General features: G+C 38.9%; 1 protein-coding gene across 11 annotated transcripts in view; it reads left to right on the plus strand.

Annotated features, from left to right (window-relative positions):
- The window catches only part of L3MBTL3 (L3MBTL histone methyl-lysine binding protein 3), a 127623-nt gene that overhangs the window by 24222 nt on the left and 89356 nt on the right, over nucleotides 1-14045 (plus strand). For 9 of the 11 annotated variants that reach the window (XM_045499546.1, XM_045499552.1, XM_045499551.1 and 6 more), the window contains 6 exons: nucleotides 1017-1133; nucleotides 7866-7977; nucleotides 8350-8424; nucleotides 9911-10070; nucleotides 11433-11565; nucleotides 13632-13716. In XM_045499546.1, the coding sequence (XP_045355502.1) occupies nucleotides 1032-1133; nucleotides 7866-7977; nucleotides 8350-8424; nucleotides 9911-10070; nucleotides 11433-11565; nucleotides 13632-13716 (667 nt within the window). In that variant the 5' untranslated portion in view covers nucleotides 1017-1031. The remainder of the gene's footprint in view (nucleotides 1-1016; nucleotides 1134-7865; nucleotides 7978-8349; nucleotides 8425-9910; nucleotides 10071-11432; nucleotides 11566-13631; nucleotides 13717-14045) is intronic. The other 2 variants (XM_045499556.1, XM_045499557.1) reach the window with 1 other exon arrangement.

A 14045-nucleotide genomic window follows, 5' to 3' on the forward strand; every position in this document is an offset into this window, starting at 1 on the left:
GTCTCCCTCTCTCTCTGCCTCTCCCCCGTTCATGCTCTGTCTCTCTCTGTCCCAAAAATAAATAAACGTTGAAAAAAAAAATTAAAAAAAAAAAATGAAAATTAAACAGATTATCACAGTTTAGCTAGTTGACTTGGTTTTCTTAACATAGCCTTATTATTAGTGTTTGCTGTATATTTTAAGACTGTTTTCCTATTTTCCAGAACCTCAAATTGGTGGATATCTCAACTGAATTCAAAAAATCAATTCACTGAGAGAGTCCATCACACCATGTATTTGTTGAATTGATACAATAAACTTAACTGACAAATTAGCATAGATGATAGTCCTAATGGACTGGAATTTTCTTGTTCTTTTTTATCATCGAAAAGGTTTCATTTTGCTTATTAACAATTAATGTCTTGTCCTTTATCCATACCCACTCTATCATCAATATCTTCAAACAACAACAACAACAAAACCCCCTACTTAGTGGGCAAGAAATTCTGTTGATATATATCATGACTTTTTGTTTTAAGTGAATGTGCTACAAAACGGTGAATTCCTTTTTTAAGAATAGAAACGTTGACACTTTACAAATTTTAGGTATATTCTTTCCTCTTTAATTTACCAGGGATTAGGGGGTGCTTGGGTGGCTCAGTTAAGTGACTCTTGATTTCGGCTCAGGTCATGTTCCCACGATCGGCGTGATTGATCCCCGTGACTGGCTGTGCAGTGACAGCACGGAGCCGGCTTAGATTCTCTCTCTCCTTGTCTCTGCCCCTCCCCTGCTCATGTGCGCACGCACACTCTGTCTTTCTCAAAGTAAATATTTTAAAAAATACATAAATTTACCAGGGATTGTACTAGAAAAAAATGTTAGTGATATTTTCGAAGCACTTAATTCTAGATCTATGGATATGGGATATTGTGATCAAGAAAATTATGTAATTAAGGGAAACCAAAGCAGTGACCACTAAAATAAAAACTGATTTGTACATACAGTATTTAATGATCTGCCTTTTTCCCCCTTCCAGGTTCCAAAATAAATCATGACTGAATCTGCCTCTAGCACAAGTGGTCAAGAATTTGATGTATTCAGTGTTATGGACTGGAAAGATGGAGTAGGCACGCTACCAGGAAGTGACTTAAAGGTAAGCTGTCTTTATTAAATACAATTATCTGTGTGTGCATCTGTGTGCTATTTGTTAAAAGGAGTTTGACTACATATGTAAAATAAGAATTAAAAGCATTAAGCATAATGCTCTAGGTCTTATATGCTACTTAGACCTCTACAGTAAATTTTCAAGACAATTTGGAATGTTGACAAATTGGCCGAAGTCTTTGTCACTTGGGGTGGTGGACAAGAATATTTTGGCATATGCTTATTTTGCAGAAGTCGAATTATAGCTTCCAGGGGATCACCCTTGGTTTGACTTTATCATGACGGACAATAAATATGGAAATGGTAGGCTTAGAAGACCTGGCTTCATATATTTTGTAATAATGAACTTGAGAACTTTAAATGAATAACCACATTCCCTGTGCCCTAGTTTTCTCATTTGAAAACTGGATAATGTTAAAATATTGAATAGACAGGACTATTCTCCTCCCTTAAATTATTTATACGATAAATATGAATTTTTATATAATCATTTGTTCAAAAGCTGGTCCTTCCTGTAAACCAGGCTGCTTTTATATAGAGGAGAACTCTCTTCAGAGAATGATGCTTCAGTGTGCCTCTTTACTATGTGCTTATCCTGCCCCTTTTCCCAAGGCTTCCCAAACACACTCTAGGCCCACCTCTGCTGCCCTATGAAACAGTTACGCAAGCACTCATCCAGGAAGCCAGTCTACCCCACCTCTCAATTCTAATTTGCTTTTGCTCTAATCCTATCTCTGGGACCTTGAACCTGTCTGTGGCCTTTTAGACTTTGTTTGTACTTGGTCACTCAGGTTTTTGAACCTCTAATCACCCTAACTGGCTGTCAGTTGGCTTTTCCCTCTAGTGCTTGATGTTCTGGCCTATCTCGAATATAAATTCCTGCCCCCTAATAATTGGCTTCCTGGAATCCAGTGGCTACTTGACGAGTATTTCAGCCAAGCCCAACCTAGTTCATCTTCAGTGGTGAGATTTGGACACTCTGTCACTGGAAAAATACCCAGATTTTAGTTGGGTTAGGTTAAATTAAGTGCAATGTGCCAACATATCTATCTGTTAAGCTTAACAAAAATATCGCAGTGAGGTTCAGTGAATTCTGAAAAGGAGATACGGTTTTTAGTTTTAGTTCTGTATGTCCTTGAACTAGTCAGTCAGTCTCTTCAGGCCAGTTTCCTCTTTGGTAAAATAAGGAATTAAATGAATGCTAAGGACTTTATCTGCTCTAACATTCTCCAAATGTTCATCTGGATTAGATATGATGGGAATTGAGTGCTGAAATTTTTCAGAAAGAAAAACCGTTCCAGACGCTCATAATGTCAGCCTCATAGTAGCTATATGAGCTTTGTCAAGTTATTTAAATTCCCTAAGTTTCAGAATCTTTATGTATAAAATGAGGAAATAGAATCTATGTCACAAGGTGGTTATAAGGATTGAAAAATATAACATATGGAAAACATTTAACAAATTGTATTTTTTCTGGCTTTGTGATATATTATGTAAATTGTCTTTTTAAAATTGCTTTATTCTCATATTTTGCTTGTACATTTTTGTCCCTTCTTCTCACTTGCTTTTTTTTTTGATGTCAGGTGGATGATGAAATTTATAATTTTTGTTCAGTTAGGTTTTGAACTTTCAATCCCTAAGAAATTTAAATTGCCTGAAGGTTTTCTAAGCAATAGATCTTAGGAATTAGCCTATTACTTTTATTAAGGTAATCAGGTAATTAAGCCACTTAGTGGGTATTATAATCTGGTTTATTTTATTTGACTTTTAGGCTCATCTAATTATGTGGGTAATTTCCATGTATCCAGTTCACTTCATGTACTGTAGACAGTTTGAAACCCCACTTCTAAAAAAAAAAAATGAAAAAAAATTTCTACTTCATAATCATTTTTATCTGAAGAGATTCAGATAGTCAGTTGATTGTGTTAATTTAGGATTTCTGAATCATTTGCTCCTAATATTAATATCTGAGATGCTTCAGAGATCTGATTGAGAAATTGATTTTTCACAAAATTAAGATATTAAAAAGAACTTTGAATAAAGCATGAAATTTGCTCTTTCACATCATGCTTTGCCTACTTTACATTATTTTTTTTTATTTTTTTTTTAACGTTTATTTATTTTTGAGACAGAGAGAGACAGAGCATGAACGGGGGAGGGTCAGAGAGAGGGAGACACAGAATCTGAAACAGGCTCCAGGCTCTGAGCTGTCAGCACAGAGCCCAACGCGGGGCTCAAACTCACGGACCGTGAGATCACGACCTGAGCCGAAGTCGGCCGCTTAACCGACTGAGCCACCCAGGCGCCCCCCTACTTTACATTATTGAAACTACTTTTTTGTAGTGGGTGTAGGCATGTAGATTTCCTAATAAACAAGGTGCTATCCTAAGACAAGAAGCTCAGGTTAGTTCAGCCAGTACAATCAGCTACTACATAGAAGTCAGTTTCTTATCATGTAAACAGGTTTTTATATGCTTCGGTTTATTACCATTTTGAAAGTATGTTTCTCTGTAAAAGCCTCATGATTGCTGGCCAAACTATATCACTCTTCTGCTTAAAAACTTTTAGCAGTTTCCTGTCTTTCGTGGCAAAGTCAATCCCCTTAAGTTTACCCCAGAAGTTTTTGGTGGTCTGGCCCCTACTTTCCTCTGGCTGTGTCTCGTTTCACTCCTCAGTGCCATCTTGTTTCCTTTCCAGCCCAACTGTCTAGTTGAAGGCTTCAAACCTTCGTTCCTTTATACTGTTTCCCTTGCCCCTTTTCAGGGAGGCTAAACAGCCTTTATATAAAACAGAGCGCAAAAACTTTTTCCATTCAGGTGCAGTAGGGGAAAGAATAGAAAGCTTACTCTCTGATGAACATTTTATCTGTATCCTTGTATTTAATCCTTTCATTTAATCCTTTTGAGGTAGTTCCTATCATTGTTGTCAGTTTACAGATGGGAAAACAGAGGCCCAGAATGGTTAAATCATTTGCTCAAGGTCAAGATAATTGGCAGAACTAGGTCTAAAGCCAGGCTTTTCTGATACTGGAATCGATTCTCTTACCACTAGTATACTATAGTCTAAAGAGAGAAAATGTTTTCATATCAAAAGAGATACAGAGAAAATGTTATAGCGATTTAGAAGAGGTATCATTTTAGCTGGAGGGATCAGGAAGGCTTCGGGGAAGTAGTTGTCATATGAGCTTCAGGTACCCGAAAATAGGTCGGCATCTATATGAAGATTTTGTGGGTCAGGGACAGCAGGCAAGAAAGAGAAGGGCATCGAAAAGAAGGACTAGCATAAGAAAGTATAGTGTTAGGGGAGAACAGCAAGTGTCCAGGGGCCTCCTTGAAAATATTATAGTCATTAACAAGACATTTTTGTTTAAGCAAGCTTTGGAAACTGCACCGTTGCCTAATTATTCTATAAAATGGCAAATTAGTATTTGTAGACTAATATCTCAGGGCCAGCCATAAGAACAGGCAGGCAATGAGCGGTAGTGGGAAGGTGCATGCTGGGGCTCCCTGTCCCTAAGCAGTCTCTCTCTCTGAACTTGTAATGATGTCTGAAACTTATCCACAGAGGATTATTCCTCTGGGTCATAAGGATTTAGCCATTTGGAATCCCTCAGTAAAATGCAGATATACTCCTGAGAGCGATAGCATCTTATCTAGTAAGAATAGTTGCCACTTAACTGAGAGCAAGACCCTGCGGCAGCAGGGCAGAAACCCAACTGGAAACACCATGCTCCTAGTGCACAGTTTTGCTCGTTGTGATTAATGTTCAGAAAACTTTAGTTACCAAATATCTTTGCCCTTAAAACAGATTGGTAAGTAGAACTCATATTTTGACATTGAAAGTAATAAAACAAAACAAAAATACTAACGTCAGCAGTGTCTTTTAAGGATCTGTTCTTAAAGATAGGCAAAAAGCAAAGGATCCTTTGCCTCTACAAGCAAAAATAAAGAGAATTGAATCAATTAAAGGTAGTTCAAGCCAGGCCAAACAAACCTTTGCAATCCCTTGTATCTTTCAGGCATAATTGTTTTCTGATTGACTTAGATGTTTCCACTAGTAGAACAAATTACAGTGTCAGCTGATGTGTTTGATGTGCTTATTTAATAAATTTCTTTTGTAGAGTTCATAATTTTGATGTTCTTGATTTGGAATGGAGTCACTCAATAGATTGTTATGCTGCTTTTTAGATGTCTAGGTTAAAAGAACTCATAACTTTGAAAAAAGAAATGAAAGTGATTATTTCAAGTTTCCATGGCTCCAAAACCATTCATGAAAGCATTACCCATTTCTGAGTGTTTTATTGGGGGGGAAAATGTTAGGGAATGTGTCAGTCTTTCTGGAATGCTATCTGTGGAACTCCAGTAATGTTAACAGCACCTAACAACCTATGTTGTCCAGCATTTTCAGCAGTACTAATATAGTGAAAGACAGTAAATCCAAGTTGAGAAGCCAGAAAAAAAAAAAAAAAAAATTGATCCCTGTGTTTTTTTTGCATATGACAGGATACTTTGAAAACACTTTGCAGTTAATTTTTGAGATAAAGTAACTTGGTTAGAGTAATGTTCTTTACGTTTTCAAGGTTATAGGATGCCTTTGAGACTATGATGAAACTGAAGAACCCTATTCCCAGAAAAATATGTATGTGTCCATGACATCATTTTGTATGAATTTCATGGGATTCTTCAATCCCCTAAAGTCCAACTATAGACACCTGACTTACAGGAGTTAATTGTGTCCCTAAGTGTCATGACATCTTTCATTTGTGCTTTGGCTATAGGTCAGTTACTGGCAATAAACATTATAAGGAAAAGACAACTAGGATTAATTGTTGTATTGTGGGGATATTACCTTTTAACTTTGAAAGTATTTGAGCTTAAAGCTTCCAAGTGTCGTAACTCTGGATTTTTATTCAAAGATTCCCCTCGGTGGTGTTCTCTTTCTCATTGTTGGAAATGCAGGGTGGCTTACAGTGTAGCAGTAATTTGGAAACTTACACCACAGGAGATTCTCCATGTGATGAAAATGGTGCTGTTTTTCACATTTTGTATTTTTCAAATAAGTATCAATTAATATTGGCATCTAATAAAAGTAAAATTACCTACCTGGACTGAATTAGAAAGGTGATGCCTAATGCCTTTTTAAACTTTGATTCAGAATTGATTTTCTGTGTTCTTCTTAACTATCATTAATTAGTAATCATTATGGCTTGTTTTTTCTGTTCTTGCCCAGTAGATGGTACTATCAGCTTTATTTTGAAATATTCTGTTTTCAGAGTGGATCACTTAAAAATTTGTTTCCCCCCCCAAAAGTAAAGTTATATTTAGCTCCTTTCCTCCCACTTAACTTTTTGCCACTTCCTAGCCTGACATTTTTAGGCGAACACACTCAGTATAGTATACACATGTTACCTGGGAACTTGTATCTGAAATATGTAATAGAAGAAACCATTTTCACTTTCCTCAACTATTTCAAATTCTTCAGTCTAAAAAGCTTTTAATTATTGTACACTGTGTGCATACAGTTACTTAAGGTGCTGTTTTTATCTGGTGGAAAGAATAATTAGTAATTTTTGTTTCAGCTTTTTCTGACTTGTACTCTGAATCTAGTTTGGTTAAGTGAATGATTCTGTTGGCATGTTGACTAAATAGATGTTTTAGATTGCAAAATGGAAGGTCTTAAGCCTAATTGCTACGTATTTGCATACTCATATATTTCTGTGAAAGCTCTAAAAACGTTAAGCGAAAAGTCATATAATCCTTTTGAACTGTGAACTTTCCAGTTCTTCATCAACTGTCAAAATTAGTGGATCCCTAATATCATTCTATTTTATGGGAAAACAGAGGAATATGGCAAACTTTGACTTCATCAATAGGAGAGTAAACCTAGTTGTTTCAAAGAGGATGGAGGGGTCCCTGCACATAGATGGTGGGTAAGCCTTCAACATGCACACACAGTACAGCCAGGCTGTTAAGAGAAACATACTAGGTTTGCAGCTTGCCATGAGGTGAGAGGAAATTTTCAACATTTGGGGTCAAAATGTCCATGAAGTCAAAACGCCTGTACTTTTTGGCGATAGAATTGACCTGTAGCTAGCAGATTTGTTCAGATCTCATAGACGTTACCAGTTGTTTGGAGGATTAGAGGTGAATGGGGTGGAGAATTCCAAAGAGCAGTGAGAGGAAGAAGTGGAGAGTTGGGGGTCACATGGCTCACACTTCAGCCTTCCTCACCTACCTCCGGGAATATAAGGATATAGGCGTGCAGGTCATTATTTCCGGAATAGAGATTTCCTTCTCTTGGACTTAGGTGAGCTCGGGTGAGATAAGTTGATTCCCGGGAAGACAGTAATTCTCCTTTTAGTAATTTTGGTTACTAAGGAAGTAGTAATATGAAGTAGGAAACAAAAGTCCTAGCAACAACTGGTGTTCAGAATGATAGGCCACATTAAGAGAGCTGGCATCTCTATAGCACAGTGCAGGGCTGGTTGTATGGTACCTTAAGAAGTACCTTGCTGCTTTGTTCTGTTTTTACTTCCCCGAATCCCCAAATCTGTAAAATGCAGAGGGCTTACTGCTGGTAGAGGGCTTACCTAGATACAGTTGCTCAAATGAACGTTTAAAGTATAACTAATTTGCTTAAAGACTTTCCGTGTCCACCATGAAATGACTACTGTCCTGAGCACCTTTGTAAGTTTTGCCTCTTTCTACCATATTGTCGCTAGTTTCGGGTAAACGAGTTTGGAGCCCTGGAAGTTATCACAGATGAGAGCGAGATGGAAAATGTTAAAAAAGCAACAGCTACCACAACTTGGATGGTACCAACTGCTCAGGAAGGTAAGACTGGGTCGTCTGCATTGCCATTTTCTTTCCTTTGAGAGTTTTAAAATAAGAATTACCTAGGTTTTACAATAGGCTGGAACTTTGAAGATCCTGGGTGATTTTCATGTCACGTGTTCTTAGGTGAATTTCTATAACAAAACTCATATGGAACCAACTTTGATATTTTAAAATAACTATAAACTGTCTTCTTTCCTAATGCCAGATCTGTAATAGCACAAGGTTAATTGGAAATTATTACCAAGTAAATCCAGTGTTGCAATAGCCTACCCAGGTGATTTAGCCAAAAGCCTGCCACTTTTTTCTCATCTACTCCGATGGTTGTAACTAACACCTATATGCTGATGACTCCCAAATCTATATCTCCAGCCCCGACCTCTCCCCCGAGCTCCAGGCCCGTATTTCCACCTGCCTACTGGACATCTCCACCTGGATGTCCCACAGGTACCTCAAACTCCACATGTCTGAAATGCGATTCATTTTCTATTTCTTTCTCCCCTTCCCCCAAACCTGCTCTTTCTTCTGTAACCCATATTTCAGTTGATGGTAGCACCATCCCCCCAGTGGACAAGCAAGAAATCTAGGAGTCATCCTGAATTCGTTCTCCCCCAGCCCCATGGCCTGTTACTCCATCCTGTTGGTTTTTATTTCCTAAACATGTCTCAGATCTGGCTTCTTCTACTAATGACCACTGCCACTGCCTTAATGTAGGCCCTTAGCAGCTCTCACCTGGACTATTGCAGACTCCTCCTAGAGAATCACTCTGCTTCTAATTTCACCTAATTTATCCCGCACTTCAAGTCAGAGGAACTTTTGTAGGTTGCTTTTCTGACACTTCACTGACTTCGTACTGTCTCTTTAGCTGAGCCTACAAGGATCTGGGTGGCACGCGCCCACCTGCTTGCCTTGTCTCTTCGCTCTCTGTTCTGTTCTCTGTACACCGTGTCCTGGCAGTGCCAGCAGCACTGGGTTCCATGGAATTCTCTCAATGCATCATGTGGTTTCACACTCCCTTGCCTTTGCTCTTGCTGCTGCTTCTGGCTCAGATGCCGTTTCCCTCTTTGTCCAGTTGGTTAATTTCTCTTGGCCTTCCAAACCCAGTTGAGGCTTTATATCAGAAAATCCTTCCCTGACCTCACCCCAGGCCGAGTGAATGACTTCTTCCTCTGTACTACTCCTGGAACTTGTTCATGCTTTGATTACTGCATGTATCACATTTTATTATAAGTATTGGTTTTCTTGTCTGTCTTCTCCTCTAGACTGTGAGCTCTCTGGGGCAAGGTCTATACTATCATTATCAGTGTCTAGCGTAAATTGGCACCTAATGTTTGCTGAATGCATGAGGAGCCTAACAATTCAGGGGAAAGGAAGTGTGAGTTCCCAAATGATTTGGGATAATTACGATTTAGGAGATCTGCTACCTTCAAAGTAAACTAGGTGTCGATTTAACCAATTTAGTAGAAAAAACCCACTCCTCAGAAGGTTGTAAACATGAAATAACATACATAAGCCTTTTTTGTCAGATACATCCATAAAATAGGATTCTGCAGATTACTAACAGTTTCATCTTCAAGTATAGTGAAGTATAGTATACTGTACTTCAAGTACAGTCAAGTATAATGAAATTTTCTTTATTTTACTTTGAACTCTGTAGAAAAAGCCTTAGACAAACTTTTATCTTTCCTGCAGAGTATTTTTTGTTGTGTAAATGATTTGAGTGGTTCCTGCCAAGCCCATCCTCTTCTCCCTCCCAAGCACAGTAGGTCGGTCATTCATTCATTCAGCAAATATTATCTTTTATTGTGTTGCTAACAAAATTATTAGAAGGAAAAGTTTGACTGTGTTTTGGAGTGTTTTCTGTCATGGTTCTAATTGTTTTTTCTGTGTGTGCTTTTTTTGTTTTTGTTCTTTTCCCCTTTTCATCTTCTAGTCTTTTCAGAGAAGACTGGGATGCCTTTCAGGTTGAAGGATCCAGTGAAAGTAGAAGGGCTTCAATTCTGTGAGAACTGTTGTCAGTATGGCAATGTAGATGAGTGTCTTTCTGGAGGAAACTATTGCAGCCAGAATTGTGCCCGGCATATCAAAGACAAGTAGGTTTTTGCCCTGTTCCATCTATAAAATGGGTTTTATTTATTTTATTTATTTATTTTTAATTTTTTTTTTTAATGTTTATGTTTGAAAGAGAAGGACACAGAGTGTGAGCAGGGGAAGGACAGAGAGGGAGACAGAATCTGAAGCAGGCTCCAGTCTCTGAGCTGTCAGCACAGAGCCCGATGCGGGGCTCAAACTCACAGTCTGTGAGATCATGACCTGAGCTGAATTCAGACGCTTAACCGACTGAGCCACCCAGGCGCCCCTATAAAATGGGTTTTAGAGTCCAAGGTGCTAAGGAATACAGAGGCTCCCTGACATCTGTCACACCTTCATGCCCCTTTTTTCCCCCAGAGACTTTTCCTTTAGAGATCTGTGGACCCTGATCCCGTTACTGGACCTCCTGACTTCGGTCATGTCTGATCTTAGTTGTACTGCTTAAGTCCTACCTACAAGTACAACCTCTGCCTCTTTCTTTAGCCTTTTGATTCCAGTGAGTGCCCCCTAGCAAGAGAATATTTAAATTTCTCTGGGCTACGTACATTTTGATGGTGTCGATGTTTATGGAAACAGAGTTTTGTTTTTATGTTGGGGGTGGGGTTCTTCAGTAACTCAGCTAAAACTCCACAGGTTGGGAACCAGCTGACTGAAGATGGCCATAGAGAGTGGCTTAATGAGTCACAATACTGTAGATTTCTGTAGACTGAAGATTACGAGACAGGGATGTCCGCTGTGGCTGGTGGTGCTATGTGACTCGGCCATCTGGGGACTGTCTGACAAAGTTCAGCTTATCACCGAGGTGTATTTCTTCATATAATTGTATAACACAAATAAGTGACTTGACACTTATATTTTAGTGGAATTTCCCAGGTATTTTAACCAGGGTAGGCCTGGGAATTGTCTGTTTTTGCTGGCCAACTTTTATTTTACAAAGTTATACTTGGCCTTTTTTAGTTGCACTTGTCATTGTTAATAATTGCTGGATCTTTGCATTAAAATTGCCCCGAATACTAAAATATCTCTAAGTAATTGATTCTTTTGTTAGTATGGATGGCAGATGTGAAAGACCAATCATTTTAAACTTTTTAGAACCTGTTTCACATATAGTACTGATCCCCTTTTGAAATTAATATATAAGCTAGTTTCCATTTTCTGCTTTGAAGAGTCATATATGATAATGGTTTTAGGTGTTCCTTAGCTATGATATCCTAATGCCTACACTCTTCTCCTGGTGGTTAAATGTTTTTCCTTCTCCTGGTGGTTAAATGACTTTTTTTTTTTTAAGTTGCATGATAGTCACCCTGTAGATGTTTGACAGGTATTGTTTTCCTGTCATTATTTTGGGTTTATAAATACAACAGAGATCAGAAGGAAGAAAGGGACGTAGGAGAAGACAATGAGGAAGAAGATCCTAAGTGTAGTCGGAAGAAGAAACCAAAATTATCTCTGAAAGCTGACTCCAAGGAGGATGGAGAAGATCGGGATGATGAAATGGTTAGTATCTCTGATGCAACTACCAAAGAACTCAGGGTACTTTTTGTTGTTGTTGTTGTTTATTTATTTTTGAGAGAGAGAGAGAGAGGGCAAGCTAGGGAGGGGCAGAGAGGAAGGAGAGAGAGAATCTGAAGCAGGCTCTAAGCTGTCAGTGCAGAGCCCGATGCGGGATTCAAACTCATGAACCGTGAGATCATGACCTGAGCCGAAGTTGGACGCTTAACCGACTGAGCCCCCAGGTGCTCCGATACAGGGGCACTTCTTAAGAGAGTAACACCATGGTCAAAGGTGCTGGCTCTGCAGCCAGTTAGTTATCTGACTTCCAGGGCTGGTTCCATGACTCTCTGTGTTACCATCAACAAATTACCTGTCTACCCTCTTTGGTATGTCACTGCATTTCAAAATGAGAATAATAAATAATAATACTCCTCCCTTAGGGTGAGGAAGTAGGATGTGCTGAAATTTATTACTGGAGAGAAAAGGCAACAGCAAAACCTTCAGTTGTACAAATGAATCTTTAATTCCTCTTGATGGCAAAAAATGTCAATCCCATTTTGGTAAATTGCAGACAGATCTCATAAAACTATGTGAGTAGGTAGAAAATGGCATATAGATGTCAGGTATATTTAGGGGAAACTAATTCCAAATGTGCTAATTAAAACATAAATATTGCTAAAGTACATATTAATGGTCCTATATGAAAAGAGAACTTTGAGGTCTTGAAGCATTTCCCTTCAGATCAATATCGAGCAACCAATTATTTGCTAGTCTTTTTTCTAGGAGCTGGGAACGCAGGGATGAACAGCATTAGGAGAATAGGGTCTCTCCTCGCAGGGACATCACATTCTTTTAAGGGGACATATAGTAAACAGGAGACATGTCAGCCTATGATAAATGCTACGGTGAGAAGTACAGGCAGGCATGAGAATTGATTCACTGCTTCCAGTTGGGTTCTCAGGGAGGCCTCCCAGAGAAGGTGGCATGAACTGTGTGATCTTGATAATAAGAAGGAGCCAGGTTTGTAAAAGTAGGAGTGAGGAGCCCCCTGGGCAATGGAGTGGCTAGGGAAGAGTCCCTAAGGTGAGAACATGTGTAATATGTTTTGTTGAGGAAATAAAGACAATATGGTTGACCCTTACAGGTGAAGGGAGGGTGGAGTAAGGTGAAGCGGAAGAGGTCCAGCCTATGTAATGCTTTATGATAAACCAGAATAATGGGGTTTCATTCTGTTTTGTGTGGGCTGGGACTGGAAAGTTGAAGGCAAGGGAATATGTTGATAGGGTTTACGTTTCCAAGTGATGGCTCTAGCTTTGATGTGTGACAGAATGGAATCAAGGAAGGCTGTTAGTTTATTGCAGTAGACTAGCTGAAAGGGCTGTGTAGGGTAGAAGTCACTGATTTCAGGGTAGATGTTAGAGGCAGGGTCATCAGGAAAGAGGAGTCAGAAATAACTCAAGTTTTGGCTTGAATAGTCGACTGGATAACGATGCCATTTATTGAAGATGGGAAGGCAAAACTGGAGTACAGAAGTTAGAGTCCTTTGGAATCAGGAGTTTGAAATGCTCGTTAGGCTTCCAAGTGGAGATCCCAGGTGGGCAGTCGGGTTCGTGAATGTGGAGTCAGGGACGAGGTCAGGGGATATGACTGTGGATATTTGGCAGACAGATGATGTTTAAAACCCAGGAAGAGGGATTCGATAGAGAAGAGAAAGGGACTGGATTGGAGGAGACATCAGCAAAGGGACTGAGAAAGATGGGCCAGTGGGGTGTGAAGAAAATCAGAACAAAGTGGTCAAGGAGCTACGAGAAGAAAGTGCTTCAAGAAGGCAGGAACAGTATCTGTGCAGTTCCAGAGTGTAATTCTTGGAAACGTTCTTATTTGGTAATGACCTCAGGCCAAAAGCAACACAGTTCTCATATGACCTATATTCTTACTTTCTTTAAAACTTACAAAGTGAAATTGAAGAAAAGTACAAAAAAGAATAATGCTTTCTGACAGCTCTCTAACTTTTCGTTGGTGCCAATTTCATGAGCTTGTAAAATCGTAATTTCCCTTTCTTGCTGTAGGAAAACAAACAAGACGGAAGAATCCTGAGGGGTTCGCAGAGAGCCCGAAGGAAAAGGCGAGGTGATTCGACTGTAATAAAGCAGGGTAAGTTGATGAAAGAAATGGTTTACTTGTAACTTTATGAAATGGAAAATATTTCACAAAGGTAGACATTTTAGTCTTAATTATAATGTACACAAGGGCCATTAAGGTATTGTTTTGGGTCTTTCTTTGATTAAATTTTGTCCATAAAAATCGGGGTTTGAAGAAGTAGATAAAGAAAAAAATGGAAATGAGTAACTTTTGAATAATGTCAGTGCAAACTTGAAAACATCTTCCTACGTTTTTCTGTTGAGTAGGTTTTTTTCTCCTTCTGTGCATTTTCTAAAACCTTTGTCCTTATTTCCTAAGATTTTAAGTTTTTGTTTGTTTTT

Source organism: Leopardus geoffroyi, chromosome B2 (assembly GCF_018350155.1).
Source record: "Leopardus geoffroyi isolate Oge1 chromosome B2, O.geoffroyi_Oge1_pat1.0, whole genome shotgun sequence".
NCBI classification, from domain to species: domain Eukaryota; kingdom Metazoa; phylum Chordata; class Mammalia; order Carnivora; family Felidae; genus Leopardus; species Leopardus geoffroyi.